Source organism: Opisthocomus hoazin, chromosome 1 (genome assembly GCF_030867145.1).
Source record: "Opisthocomus hoazin isolate bOpiHoa1 chromosome 1, bOpiHoa1.hap1, whole genome shotgun sequence".
NCBI lineage: Eukaryota > Metazoa > Chordata > Aves > Opisthocomiformes > Opisthocomidae > Opisthocomus > Opisthocomus hoazin.
This window is the reverse complement of record NC_134414.1, coordinates 15,752,914-15,766,517: the sequence shown is the minus strand read 5'-3', so window position 1 is coordinate 15,766,517 and position 13,604 is coordinate 15,752,914. Positions and strand designations below refer to the sequence as shown.

Below are 13,604 nucleotides of genomic sequence, written 5' to 3'. Positions count from 1 at the left end.
TGTAGGGGCCTTTCCCTTACCCCAGATTGTTCCTGGTCCCCTCTATCCATGCTGGCCTTTTCCAGCTCCTGGAGCACTCCTTCCTGGGTGGTTGCTTGTTTCCAAAACTTTCCATTCACCCTCTCTGGCCATTGTCTTGGGTTTGTCTTCTTTCAACCTTCTCATATTATCAAGATGTTACTCAAAGAAAGACCAAATAATGAAGTCACCTGAAAGGCAACATATGCTAGTCCAAAATAATAAGGCATTCAAGGTTCCTGTAACCTGCTAATGATCTTCCATTGTCTCAGACCAATTTTTACTATTCATTCTTATTCTGTCATTCTGTTTGTGTTTACAGGCTAAAGCTGGAACTCGGGAGTACAATTAATAGTAAACATTTAGATACTGGTCAAATTACTCCCATTTTTACAGTTTTCTTCCAGACTTTGAAGTGCTGGAAACACAGAAGTTGTGAAACATGGCCAGACATGTGTCCTTCCTAAACCCTTGCAGCATCTCATCAATAGCAATGACAAATATATCAGGGGAAGGTAAGTGATCACTTTGATAGGCCACCACTCCTCCCACTTACCTCTTTCTCCCCTGACCACTAGCAATGGTAGCTAGTCCCTATGAACCATAGACTGGTTTGAACCTTGATGTTTAATATTTCACATCCGCTTCTAAATATTTTATCGTCACCTTTCATAAGTCAGCATCTTCCCATTTCCAAACAAATGGTCAGTCCCTCTTTGGATCTTGCTGAGCTCTGGATCTGTGATGTAGATGCTCAGACTCTATCCACCTTTGAAGAAAAAGTTTACCATTTCATTTGGATTGAATTTATTGCTGTTGAAGTTTGCTAAATACCCTCTTGATCTGCAGTTAATCTGTTAGAGTCTTATTATATAGATTTCCAAAATTTTCTGTTTTATTTGTCCCCTCTATTGTCCATTCTCTTCATAGGAGTAATGTCAAAGCTCTTAAATCATTGTTGTTGCTTGTCTCCAAAATCCTCAAAATTTTTGCCTGTTCTGCTCATATAGGTCAAACTCTTGGTGAGGTGCACTTGGCCTGTTTTGACACTGCATGTTTTAGCTGAAGGTTTTGAAAATGACTGTGAAGTACTGCTTTTACTTTATGTCCTTCTTAATGAGGTGAACAGGCGTGATGGGGAGAGGCAGGGAGAAGATGCTAATATAGATCAAACCCAGCCATCAAGCAAGTGCAACAACCTTGTTAGAGATGTTCCCTTACCATAGTCCTGGATTTGATCTGAAATGTCACTTCTTCACCAAAATGTTTGGCACAGGATCAGAACTCCTTCCTCCAAACAAGAAGCCATTTTGCCTGTTGCTCGTTAAGAGTCTTAGCTGATGCAGCAATGGAAGGCAGTTCTCAATGAAGTTGGCCCTTCTTGTCCTGGCTGATAGAGTCTGATGCTGGAAGCATGACTGGGTAATCTGCTGAAGGGATCTTTATTTTTCAGTTGGCAAGTGATGACTGTATCTCCTGTGAACTGTAACTTACTCTGCAGGAGACCTCAAGACCAAAAAGTTGGCCTGAGTGTCCTGTGTGACGCATTGATTTGCAGAAAAAGAGAAACAGTCGAAGTATTTCCTTATTTTCCAAGGCCGGATGGATCACTGATGTCTTCCTCCATTGACTGAACTTTCGATACACGGTGTTGCAGAGGAGATATAGGTGCTTAGACAGGTAATAAAAGCCCACCTGTGGGCATGGATATGTGCTCTAATGAAGCTACAAAGTATTTGCACAGCCAGTTTGGAAGCAATGCTTTACAGAAAACCAGGACCAGAGTGCTCTCGGCAGTCTTTCCTTAGGTGAAATCTGCTATGCTAACGATCTCTGAAAGATAAATCAAATAACAGCAGCTACATTTTTAAGGATTAGGAGCTTCCTGTGCAAGACAGTATATGTTTTTAATACTTTAAGCTGACTTATGAGACTGGTAAACAATGTGGAGTGTGGTGTTGGATGACCTCTTTTACATGCCTGATCATCTTGTCAACATTTATAATGCATTTGATATTTTCTTCTCATCGGGATAGGATCAGTTAAGCAGTCGCATTCCCCAAAGCTCAGGTTGCATTATGTGTTGTTCCACATTTCATGGTAATAAACGTTGACATAAATTTCTGTAGATTTCACATAAAGTGATACTTAATTTATTCAATGTTGAAAAGGATCTTAAAAAAAAAAAAGAACAGAAAAGACTTCTCCAGAAGACAAATACACAGCTTGCAGGATAAGAAATACAGATCTTTCATGCCTATTTGTTTTGCACACAGTAATGACTGCTACATTCTGATCAGCAATCTTGACCTAGTTAAAGTTCTATTGTTTCTCTATGTTCCTATTCTTCTAAAAGACTGTGGCTAGACATGATATTTTATAATACATCAGATGTAAAATCTGCATAAAAAAATATAATTATTGTGCTTCAGCAACTTGGACCAAAGCCCTGACTTTATATTTGTAGGCAGTACACTGTGAATAATATGGATGCATTTTTAGGTTCGTATGTTCAGTTGGCAAGATATGTAATTTTTCCATAAGTGAAGGTAAATTGTGGGATTTCTAACATACTGATTACTATTCCAGCCTTGTTCCCAGCTAATGAGAATTAAGTGGATGCTTGTCAGCCAAGGAACATCCTTATTTGTTACTATGTATTCAGTTTTAGTGGCAGTTATTACAGTAGACCGGGAGAAAAACTTGTGTTGCTTCTCAGTCAGCATCATTGTTGACAGTGGTGCTTATGCCTAAGGATTAATCAGGGCTAGGAGGCCAGTGCAAGAGGCCCTGCATAGACACAGAGTCTCTTCCCAAAGGGCTTCTGGTCAGAAAGACATGGGTGGGTGGTGGGAAGGTTTGGTATGGGTAGAGCAAAAATCTCATGGCAGCAAACCTTGCTCCCTGTGATTGGAGTGGTCTCAGGAACTGATTAGCTAAATGGGAGAGGAGTGAGGCAGAGTGGTGGTGTGCTGCGTTGAGCTGCCGCGCTCACCGACAGTGTGGGGCTGAAGGCACCTGCTCCTCCTCCTCGCTGCTCAGAGAGAGCGGTTGGTCCAGTTCCTGAGGACACACTCAGAGAGGGCAGCGTGTAGGACCATGAAGAGGAGGAGGCATCTGGGGCTGAGCCTGTGCAGACTAGGCTGGAGTGGGAAACAGCATCTGCTGCTCTTGCATAGCTCTTTGCAACCGTTGTAGGACTGCCTTGACCCCACCACAGTGCTGTGAGGACACAGCAGCTCTCGGTGCCTCTCCTCATTGGGCGGTGTGCGCAGGGCCACTGCTCTGTCACTCAGTCCTACGTGAAAAATTAATGTTGTTTCCCAGATCCAGCAGATGGGACTTTCTGAACTTGGAGTGCTAAAATCTCTCTGAAGACAACTGTCATGTTTGTGTTCTCAGCCATATCAGGTAGAAGTTGCAAATGAAGACAAAAGATGAAAAATAAATATCGTCTTGCTGTGCAGAGAAAGTGCAGAGCAGAGGGGCTGGGGAGAGGTGCTCAGAAGAGGACCATGCTACTAAGATCTTCAGGAGAGACGTCAGGATGAACCTCATGTCCTGGGTGTGAGGGAGTGTGAACAGTGAGAGCCACCAGATTCCAGGAGATGTGTAGAAAAAGCTGTAATTATAGCCCTTCCTCCTGTTCCTAAAAAGTGCACCTGTATTCAGAAGAGGGCCATGAGGGTGTGTGTGTGATCACGGCATTTGGACCGGTGATGGCCCCAGAGGTGGCAGCTCAGGGCAGTGCCCCCTCCTTGTCCCTGCACCAGCCCCAGGGTGCCTCAGTGGCTCTGCAGCTGGCCACGGCATCAGTCACCACAACCCATATGTCCACTCCAAGGGGTGAGGAGACAAGGAGAGGGGTGCCCAGGCCTCCCGCATGCTGGGGAGATGCCCACAGCGGGGAGGCTCTGCGCTGGTGACCCCAAACCCTGCCCGGAGGGATGCTCCCTGGCCCGGCTCACCTGCGGGCACTGCAGGAGGTGGCACCACAGGCAGCTGGCAGCAAACGCTGCAAACCACTGTTTTGAAAAGGAGAGCTGCTGTCGGTCAGGATCAGGCCCTAAATCCTGGGGGTGGTTCGCTGGGTCTGGCCCTGGGATGCAAAGGTGCTTTCACAGCATAAATAAGAAGTAGCATTCAGCATGTTTTTCTCCTTTGGAATGAATTCCTTTTTTTTTTCATTGTTTGAATATTTTCTGTATTGTTCATGTTGTTCCTTTACCCCTTCCCCGCCCCAGATTCAGTGAAGGATTTTGTTTACAGTGCAGCCATAGATACAGTCAGCACATATTGTGAGAAAGTCTAGGAAGTCCAGAAGGGACCTTTTAAAGTGAATTTGTCTGCTGCTTCTATATTAAAAGCATAAAATCCAAAGCTGCTCTTTTAACATCAGAATTATTACTCCACTTGAATCGCTAATGCTGCCGCGCTGCCTGCTTCAGAAAGTGTGATAATCGCTTGGGATTGAAGTCAGCAGCACATTACAAGTTTTATTCTCGTTGTACCACCACACAAGCTAAGAAAGCTGCAAACCTCAGCAGGAAAATGTGAGAGATGAGAAAACAAAGGTAGCAACAGATCTTCCTTTCACATCTTCAACTAATGAAGATTAGTGGAGAATTAAAACAATAACAATCTTTTGTTTTCTCTGTAGTTTGCTTGGAGCATTTTGGTGTTTTGGCCCAGTCTTAAGTGTCTAGCTATAAACATTTTGAGATGATAGTCAGACGTGTTGCTCACATGTCTGTGCAAGGCCAAGGATGGGGTGCACTGGGAAATTATTTTTTTGGGAGATCTGCAGGCGCTGTGGAGATACTCGGGCAAGTCAGAGGGACAAGCCTGTCCTGAGAGCTGTGAAGCTCAAGACTGCCGGATGGCTGGCCTAGGACTTCTCTCAAGCACTATGCTCCTAGACATAGTTAAATGAAGTAAAAAGCAAATTCTAAAAGAAATCCAACTGAAGACGCTGCATGAATCATCTGAAAAATAAGACTTTAAATGAAAGTGAAACCACATGGTCTTTATCACTTCCTGCTGCCACAGACAAATTCTTCTCTTGGACATAATGGACAGTCCCTGTGTAAAGGAATACAAGGGTACATGGGTAATGTCAGAAATGGATCAAAGATATGATAAAAATATTGATAAATATGGATATTGTGGAGATAGCAATCTCTAAAATTTCTGCTTGACAAATTATGCTTTTACACCAAAGTTTCTGAAAAAGCTTCTGAGCCAGCAAAAAAAATCAATTTTCAGAAAAATCCTCTAGTTTTACATTTAGTAAAAAAATTCAACCAAAAGAAGGTGAAGCAAAAGCCTTTTTTTTTTTTTTTTTTTTTGCCAAGAGAGAAAGGAGTTGGTACCAGATTTTGATGAGCTCTAATTATTAGCTCGGTGGAACTCCTGCTGATTCGGGCTGGTGTCAGGGAGCATGAGAGAAGAGGCTGCCTCTCCTAAATCCCTGCTAAGACTCAGAATAAGTTTTAAACAGAAATTAATTGTCCCCCTGCACAGGACATGGTGTCACACTGGGTGGTTTAGACCAAGTTGTCTCTAAAGTTTTGTCCTCCACTGTTTAGCAGGCATGGTGGTGTTCGGTTGATGGTTGGACCTGATGATCTTAGAGGTCTTTTCCAGCCTTAACGATTCTATGATTCTATAACGTCCCTGAGCCGTTTGGCCAGTAACAGCGCTGCGCTGTCTTGCAAACGTCATCTCCAGAGGCTTCGCCCGTGCAGTTTTAACTTCAGAAGATCGGTGTATCTAGCCCTCCCTCGCCATCAGTGTGTGAACGCGTGCTGACTCAGCAGAGCCTGCCCAGCAAACAAGGCCTGGCAATAACGTGGGCTGCTGGGAAACGCCTGTGCTCTGTGATGGCTCACACCATGCTGCCCACCTACCGGCCGATGGAGCCGTGCGCGGAGGGTGTCCTCCTCTCCCGCTTACTGTCATGTTGCTCGTTTCCCATCACAGAGCCTTTCAGTATTACACAGTTTAAGCAGTTTGAGACGTGTAATTGCGAGCCCGTTTGATCTGAGGAATATGCCTGTGTGTTGTAGGAACTTTTGCTTTACATTTACTGACCCAAATCAATCCAGGCTTGCAAATTGGAAGAGACAGGGAGAGTCTGTGCTTTGCTTGGGGAAAAAGGGCTCGAGTACTGACTTTCAATCAGTCATTGGAAAATGTTGTTGCTTAGAGAAGTGTGAAGATTTGAGTGATCGAGCTATCATCTGCTCCTTTCTGAAAACAAAACAGGTGTAATGCTGGGGCGGCAGTGCCCGTAGAAGGCAGCGTGCAGATGAAATAGCAAGACAGATGGGGCTTGTGGTGGACACTGCTTGTCTCACTGAACAAACGCAGACAGGTCTCTCGTGAACATCCCTGCCACGTAACTGGTAACAGCTTGGTGCACGGAGGGAGAGGGGGCTTCATCCCTGTGGGCTGCTCACATCCTTCCCACGCCCTCACCCTCCACATCCAATCTCATGGGGGAGGTGAAAGCAGGACCTTTCCAGCAGCCTCAGTGAAGTCCCCGAAGAGTCCCTGGCACATTTTCCGCCTTGCTCGCTCTCATGACTTCTTTAAGGCTGGGATATCTATTGCCCAAGGTGGTGTCAGCATTCAGAGGGCAGCATTTGCATGGTTTGCAGGAGATGTGATAAGCCAGCACTTGTTACTTCTTTAGAAATGCATAGTGCCCTTGGTGGTGGGCACTTCAACAGAGCAGATGCCATGAAACCAGGAGTCCTCCAGCCCACGTCAAGGGAGGGAGCGCTTCATTAAGAGATGAGTCTGGAAATTGTGGTGCTCTCCCTGGCTCTGCTGCCGACTTGTGCGTGTCACCAGGCAAACTGCTTCACAGCTCACCCGTATCTGCTAGCAGCTAGTTCAAATGCAGAAGAAAAGCAGCTACTACACACAGCGCAGTGCAACACCTGCCTTTTTAATCGTATCAGAAAGCCCAGTGCAGGCGCTCTGAAAATGTGAAGACATTTTAAACAGCTCCCTCTGATTCAAAACGTCGAGCAAAAGCAAAATTAACTCAGAAAGGTATATTAACCAAGTAAAGCATATACATATGCAGAGGATATAGTATTCGTTATCTGTTCAGCCTTTCTGTCAGCAGCACATCTGAAAGCAAAACATGCTGCCAAGTCATGTATTCTGATGACCTGGGGACTTCCCCATTTCCCAGGAACATGAGTCTGGGGGCACGAGAATGATTTCTAATAAACACACTGACAGCAAAGATGATGGTAAAAGGAAGCGCAGCTTACCGTTTTTTTTTGCAAAGGAAAGTACAGTGACTCATGTGTCAGAAGGAACACGCTAACCAAAGACAGTCTGTGCACTTTGCAAGTGACCACCCAAAACTCCCCACCCAGGGGACACCTAATGACAATTAGCTACTCTTGAAGGCACAAGGTCTGAGGACTTGTACAACTGGGCACCAGCATGACTGTCCTTATGGAATGAAAACACGGATCTGTGATTTAAAAGCTACGCTGGAAACCTAACTTGAGATATGAGATGTGATTTTCAGTGTCAGTGAGAGAAATGACAAGCTTTATTTTTAAGGGCTAAACTCAGTGACCTGCTGATGCAATGGAAGGGTAGGTGGGTACAGAGGAAATATCTACTTGTCAGTTATCTCTTCCCAAGCAGCTCACTGGTATTCACACGAGAATAAAAGTGTTCACACCTGGACTTATCTGGGAAGAGCTCTTACCTAGAGATAAGTCTGAAGTTGAGGGGAATGAGGGCCACAGCAGACTGTTACATGCTCATGAGCTTCTGTACATGAAACATCATGATACAAATAATGCAACCAGAAGATCTCATAAATCATCCTTGCTCACTTAACTGGAAAAGTAGAGTTCTCAGTGTTCCCTCTGCCCATCACAGCCTCCCAAGGTATCACAGTTTGAACGGGTGCCGTTTTCTCACTGGCACGCACAGGTATTTGTCAGATGAGGCTGTCCTGTCGCCCCTGAGGCCACTGCACTTCTGCCCAGGTGCAGAAAGGCAGAAGACGAGCCGCATTTCCTCGCGGGGTTTCCTGCCATTGCTCACAGCTGAAAGAGCGATGTGTGTGCCGGCAGAGCGAGGGCTGCGTGTGTGCGGGTGCACCCTGCCTATGCTTGGCGCACACCTTTGATGTACAGAGCCACGGATATGACAGCTATGCTTGTTTGAAAGTAATCTATTCTTTTACAAACCATGTTTTTGAAATTCCAAGCAGCTCTACTTGAGGGTAGCTGTATCCAGCCCACACCTTCCAGTTCACAGGACTACACCTTTGTTTTGTGTGCTCGGGGTGGGATTTGTGTGTACAGCCGTGGCAGGTGAGTGCACATCAGGTGGACAGGGCCGTGTTACGGTTCTCAGAGCAGTGTTGCATGGACTGTGTGTTTTGTAGCAGATGCTTCAGGACATAAACATTTAGGTCTTAATGTATTAATATACATCTCTGCAATATAATCCAGCAGTACGTTATAGAGCAAACCCTTGGCTGACATAACCTGACATGGCTTCAGCGGCTTAATTTTCACTTTTGAACAAGCTAACATCTAAGATCTTTAATTATACTCATCTCTGGCCAGTATAAACCTATGTGAGATCAGGATGGCTGAATCTCATGTGTGCTGTTAAAGTATCTCCTACAACCTTTGAACTCTGCAACAGTCAAAAATGGTCTTTTGGTTCATATACCAAAATCACGAGAGTGAAATCCTGTAGCACTGGATAGGCACAAGGGCAGATTTCATGACTGTATTAGTCTCTGCCATCAAAAAATACTTTAGGTCTGTCTGATACAATTAGATGGGACCAAACCCAGGGCAGATATGCCCTAGGCTTTGCCAGCCACAGCTCTGGCCACCTCCTTCCACTCACACCCAGAAAGGCAAGCGGGTCTGTGATCAATATCTGGCAGCACTGCTTGAAAAATACTGGTGGCTACAAGTGCAGGGGTGATGATGGCAGGGAGATGTCTCACTCACAATGTATTTTCCTACAGTTCTACATAGTTTCATTGACTGAGAAAGCCCTGAGCAGCTTTCTGTGTTAAGCAAAGCTTACTTGCCTGTTGACTTGCAAGATCCTTCTAGCAAACAGACTACAGATTGTTTCTTTGGTGTCACCTAATGATGTTTCTGTTGTCTCTGCTTCTTCCAGCTCCAAGGCTCCTTGAAGAGAAAGTTGGTGGTAAATCTGTCCCCTGTCAACAACAAGAGGCCCAATGGTGTTTCAGAGAGCTCTTTCCTTGACATTAAGAGGATAAGAGTGGGTGATAATATCTCGGTGGGACAAGGTGGACAGCATGTTAACAATTGCCAAAGCCAGTCCATGTCGGGAACTATGTCTGTGGGGCAAGGATCACAAAGGAAGGCCAGCAACCTAGCAAGCAGTACACATGCTAGTGGAAATGGCATGTTTAATATGACTTTGAAAGAGGTAAAGAAAGAACCAGGAGAAACAATGTCCTGCAGCAAACACTTAGATGGTCAGATGTCCCATGAGAATATGCTCCCTAACAGATATGGGGAAGACTCATGGGAACAAATGGATCTGGAGCTTCAGGAGCTATTTAATGAACTGACTAACATATCAGTGCCACCAATGAGTGATCTTGAGCTAGAGAATATGATAAATGCCACGATAAAACAAGATGAGCCATTCAGCATTGACCTTGGGCAGCAGAGCCAGAGGGGCCCTGTGAGATCTCTGCAGATGGATAAGATGGTGATAAAGAGTGAATATGCACCAGGCATGAATCAGGCTCCTGCGGGCTCCCCGCAGATGAGGCCTTCTTCTACGGGTCCAGCTTTCACTATGGCCACTGCTACCATGTCCACCTCTTCACCCATCCCTTCGGTGCCTCAGAGTCAAACACAGGTATCACAGGTTTCTTCTGCGTCCAGTCGGCCATTGCCTAACTGGCAGGAGGTGTCTCATGCACAGCAGCTCAAACAGATTGCAGCCAACCGGCAGCAGCATGCCTTGATTCAGCAGCAACAGCAGCAGCAGAACCAGACAGCCAACTGGTCCACCTTGTCTCCATCAGGACCTTCTCCCGGTCCCTTCGTGCAAGAGAAGATCCCCAGTCCTTCTTTTCGCCAGCAGCAGTTCAGCCCACAAAGCTCAGCAATGCTTGGGGTACCAGTGAATGGAAACCAGTCGAAAGGGATGAACAACTATGTTTATAAACCAACCACTCCCCAAAGCAATCCCATGGACATAATCATGCAACAGAAGCCTCAGGACCTCAACAGAAACTTTATCAACAGCGCTCAGCCACCACTAGAGCAGCATCATGGCAACACGAAGCCTTTGTTTCACTTTAACTCAGAGCAAACAAACCAGCAGATGCCTTCAGTTTTGGGTTCCCAAAACAAGCCTGCCCTTCTGCACTACACGCAGCAGACACAGGGTTCAGCCCCCACGCAACAGCCACAGCAACAGCAGCAACAACAGCCGCAGCCGCAACATGCTCAGCCTCTCCCAAACCAGGCTCTTCAAAGGCCACCCAATGTACCCTTAGCAATGCAGCAAAAAATGATGCTTCAGAAAATGCAGCAAAGCCAGCAAATCTCAGGTTTGCAGTATCCAGTCTCTCAGCAGCACAGACAGGTAAGGCAAATTCCTCCTTATTTGTTACGGAATCATTCTGGTCTGAGTAGAGAGAAGGCTTTTCCAGCCTGGCCTCCTTCCTTCGGGAGATGTGTGCTGGTGGCAGATAATGGCTGTCTCAGCACATACTTCAGCAGAGCTGGTGATGGCACATTTAGCACCTATTCAAGGACATCATGGATGCACATTTATAAGAATTTTAAGAAAGATATGTTCATAACACTTTTTTCTTAGCACAATGGAGTGAATACATCACTGATATATATTATGTAGATACTTGTCAGAAATAGAAGATAGTAGAGTAGTTGCAAGCTTATTTTTGACCCTTATCTAAGTTTTCTAGCTTACAAAAATTTAACCTCTTTTGAATGGCAAAATTTTAATGAATTCCTATGTTATCTTACATAATGTATTTTACAATCTGAATTTTTATGCCATCATATTCCTCAGGGTTAGGAAATTCTGTTTTTAGATATCTTTTGACTGACATGACAAAAATACTGTTTGCACATTTGTTATCTGTTTGGCAAAGGAAATCTAAGACTTATCTATGAGCTTCAAAAACACCCATCACACTTCTGGGAATATTCTGTGAATAAAATACTTGCTTAGATATGAAGGTGAAGGTTGCCAGAGATACATCTACAATTATATACCACATGGCCAGCTCCCACTGTGTTATCGTGAGAGAGCGCTCTGATAAAATTGGTTGTTACAGCTTAGTTATGCTATACCAAGTTGCTGTGCACCAGGATCCCAAGTTTCAGAGCTGCCCATCAAAGGTTGAATGTGCAACCTCGCTGTACCCCAGAAACTCAAAACCAGGTGCAAAACAATTAAAAGTCTTTGAACTTGGGACATTTAAGCCACACTGGGTAGTCTTGGTGGGACTTGTGCTCAACACATTTGAAGGTACGGAATGGTAACTTAGGTGTGGAGATCATTTGTGGATGTGAAAAACAGCTATAAGAAGCTACTGAAAAGTGAAAGCCTAAGGCTTCCATAAAGTCCCAGAGAAGCAGCATTGTGAGCGAGTCATTGAGAACTGGAGTTTGCCAAACTGTTTGGTTGAACACTGATGTTTTAAAAATGAAGTAAAGTAAATATAGTTGTATGCATGGACACCTTTCTCATTTGAACTCTTTTAAATTCCCTGACCAACTAACCATGACTTTCTCCAGCTGGGAATCCCATAACAAGAGGTACTAGGTGAAGCATTTAGGCATCTTTGGGTGGGGAGACGTTGCTTTGTTGGACGATGTTGGAGGAGCATTGGCAGGAAGAAGGCACAGCCTTGCTGCTTGATGGGAGGTCTCTGCTGGCTGTTCCTCTCCTTCATGGGCCACTGTGCTCTCTTCTTAGGTGCATTTCCCTGTTCTCTTAATAGACTGGCAGGCAGATGAATTTTAACAGTTTCTTCATTCAGCCATGATGAAGCTTCCAGCAATCTGTCAGCATCGGGAAGGCAAGCAGGACTTTTGCAAACACTACTATTTTTCTGAAAAAAATGTGCAAGGTCACATTCCGGAAAGGAGTGAAAACATAGGGAGGAGCTCTGCTTGAGGCAGTGCTAGCTCTTTGCTCTGTGTCCTTTTGGGCTGCTGCTCAGGGAGACAAGCCCACAAGATGGTACTAGGCAACGTGGCCATAGTGGTACTTGCAAGGTTTGTCAGGAGTGTAGCAGGATCTCTCACCTGTGCAGCCAGAAGATCTTTTGGCTTAGGAAACTTTCCCTAAATGAACTTTGCTGAGTGTCCAGCTTTAGATGTTACACCAAGGAAGGAGCTTTGCTCCTATCATCACAGACTTCTGCAAGTAGCTTTCCAAAGTCTCTTGTCACCTGACCACTTTCCTGCAGTTCTGTCTGCAGGACGTGGCTGCGTGACCCAGAGCACAGCTGAGAAGCTCAGGAGCTTTGTAGGCACAGATTACAGGGCTTTTGCAGCAAGAATGCTGTTGTTTCTATGCTCTAGAGATGTAACTGGATTTTTTTAGAGATCCTTAGCAGTTCTTCCAAAGTTCTGATGAAGTTCAGAAAATCAGGTAGGTTTCTCTTACTAGAGTATTTTGTAGCTGCTGGAATGATACTTAGAAATACAATTGATCCGTAAATTGCAGAGCTTTGGAAAGGTTTGGTCCCTCCAGTGCCTCCCTGCACAGCTGCAAGAGCCCACCAACCCCTTGATCAGGGCCTGCTTGCCCCATGGGTCAAGTCTGAATGTTAAATAAGGGTGGGAGGAGACACCACTTGCTATTAACTTCCAGTAAAGACAGCAAAGATCAAAGCAACCTCGTGGGTCAGCTCCCACTGATTTTAGCAATGGGGACATCACCTTATTTAGGCTGCACAGACTTCTCTCCTGGAGGATCATCTCCCACCTTTGAGGATTCCTACACATCATTAACAGTAATGAATGATTAATTACTAGGATTAACTTCATGATTAGCATTTATTTTACTCATGCCCTATGTCTTCATGAGGAATCAAGGTTTCATTCTGCTCCTCCTCAGATCATTACAGTTGTGGACTGTAAGGACCATCTCAGCACTGGCTGGAAAGCTTTGTAGCTGGAGATGTGAGCCCACATTCATAAAGGGCTGCTGTGACATTGCCATCAGATAGCACCGACTAGAACACTGTAAATTCTCATTTTTAGCTAAACCAGCTCACCCTCTGGATTTTTACTCCTCAAGCTTCAAGGTCCCCAAAAAGCATTGAACTTGACTTTATCAGCCCAAGCTTGCTAACTGGAAATGTAAGGCTTGTAATTACTCTGCTTGTCACATTCACTTTGTGTCAAATGGGAGCAAACTTGTGGTGGGATTTGCTAATTAGATGTCTTTTGCCTCTGGGGAAAAGTCATAAAAATGATGGAAATCATCCTGGTTTCCTGAAAGGTTGATCTGAATGAAGGTTTTTTTTGCTTCTCTGTTTTATTCTC

At 44.9% G+C, this 13,604-nt stretch overlaps 1 protein-coding gene across 2 annotated transcripts in view; it reads left to right on the top strand.

Moving 5' to 3' along the window:
* The window catches only part of MAML2 (mastermind like transcriptional coactivator 2), a 226,828-nt gene that overhangs the window by 144,171 nt on the left and 69,053 nt on the right, over window positions 1–13,604 (top strand). For both annotated transcript variants that reach the window (XR_012763618.1, XM_075417727.1), the window contains exon 2: window positions 9,208–10,662. Coding sequence is in view for 1 of the 2 variants with exons in the window: in XM_075417727.1 (XP_075273842.1) it covers window positions 9,208–10,662 (1,455 nt within the window). In the remaining variant the exon portion in view is untranslated. The remainder of the gene's footprint in view (window positions 1–9,207; window positions 10,663–13,604) is intronic.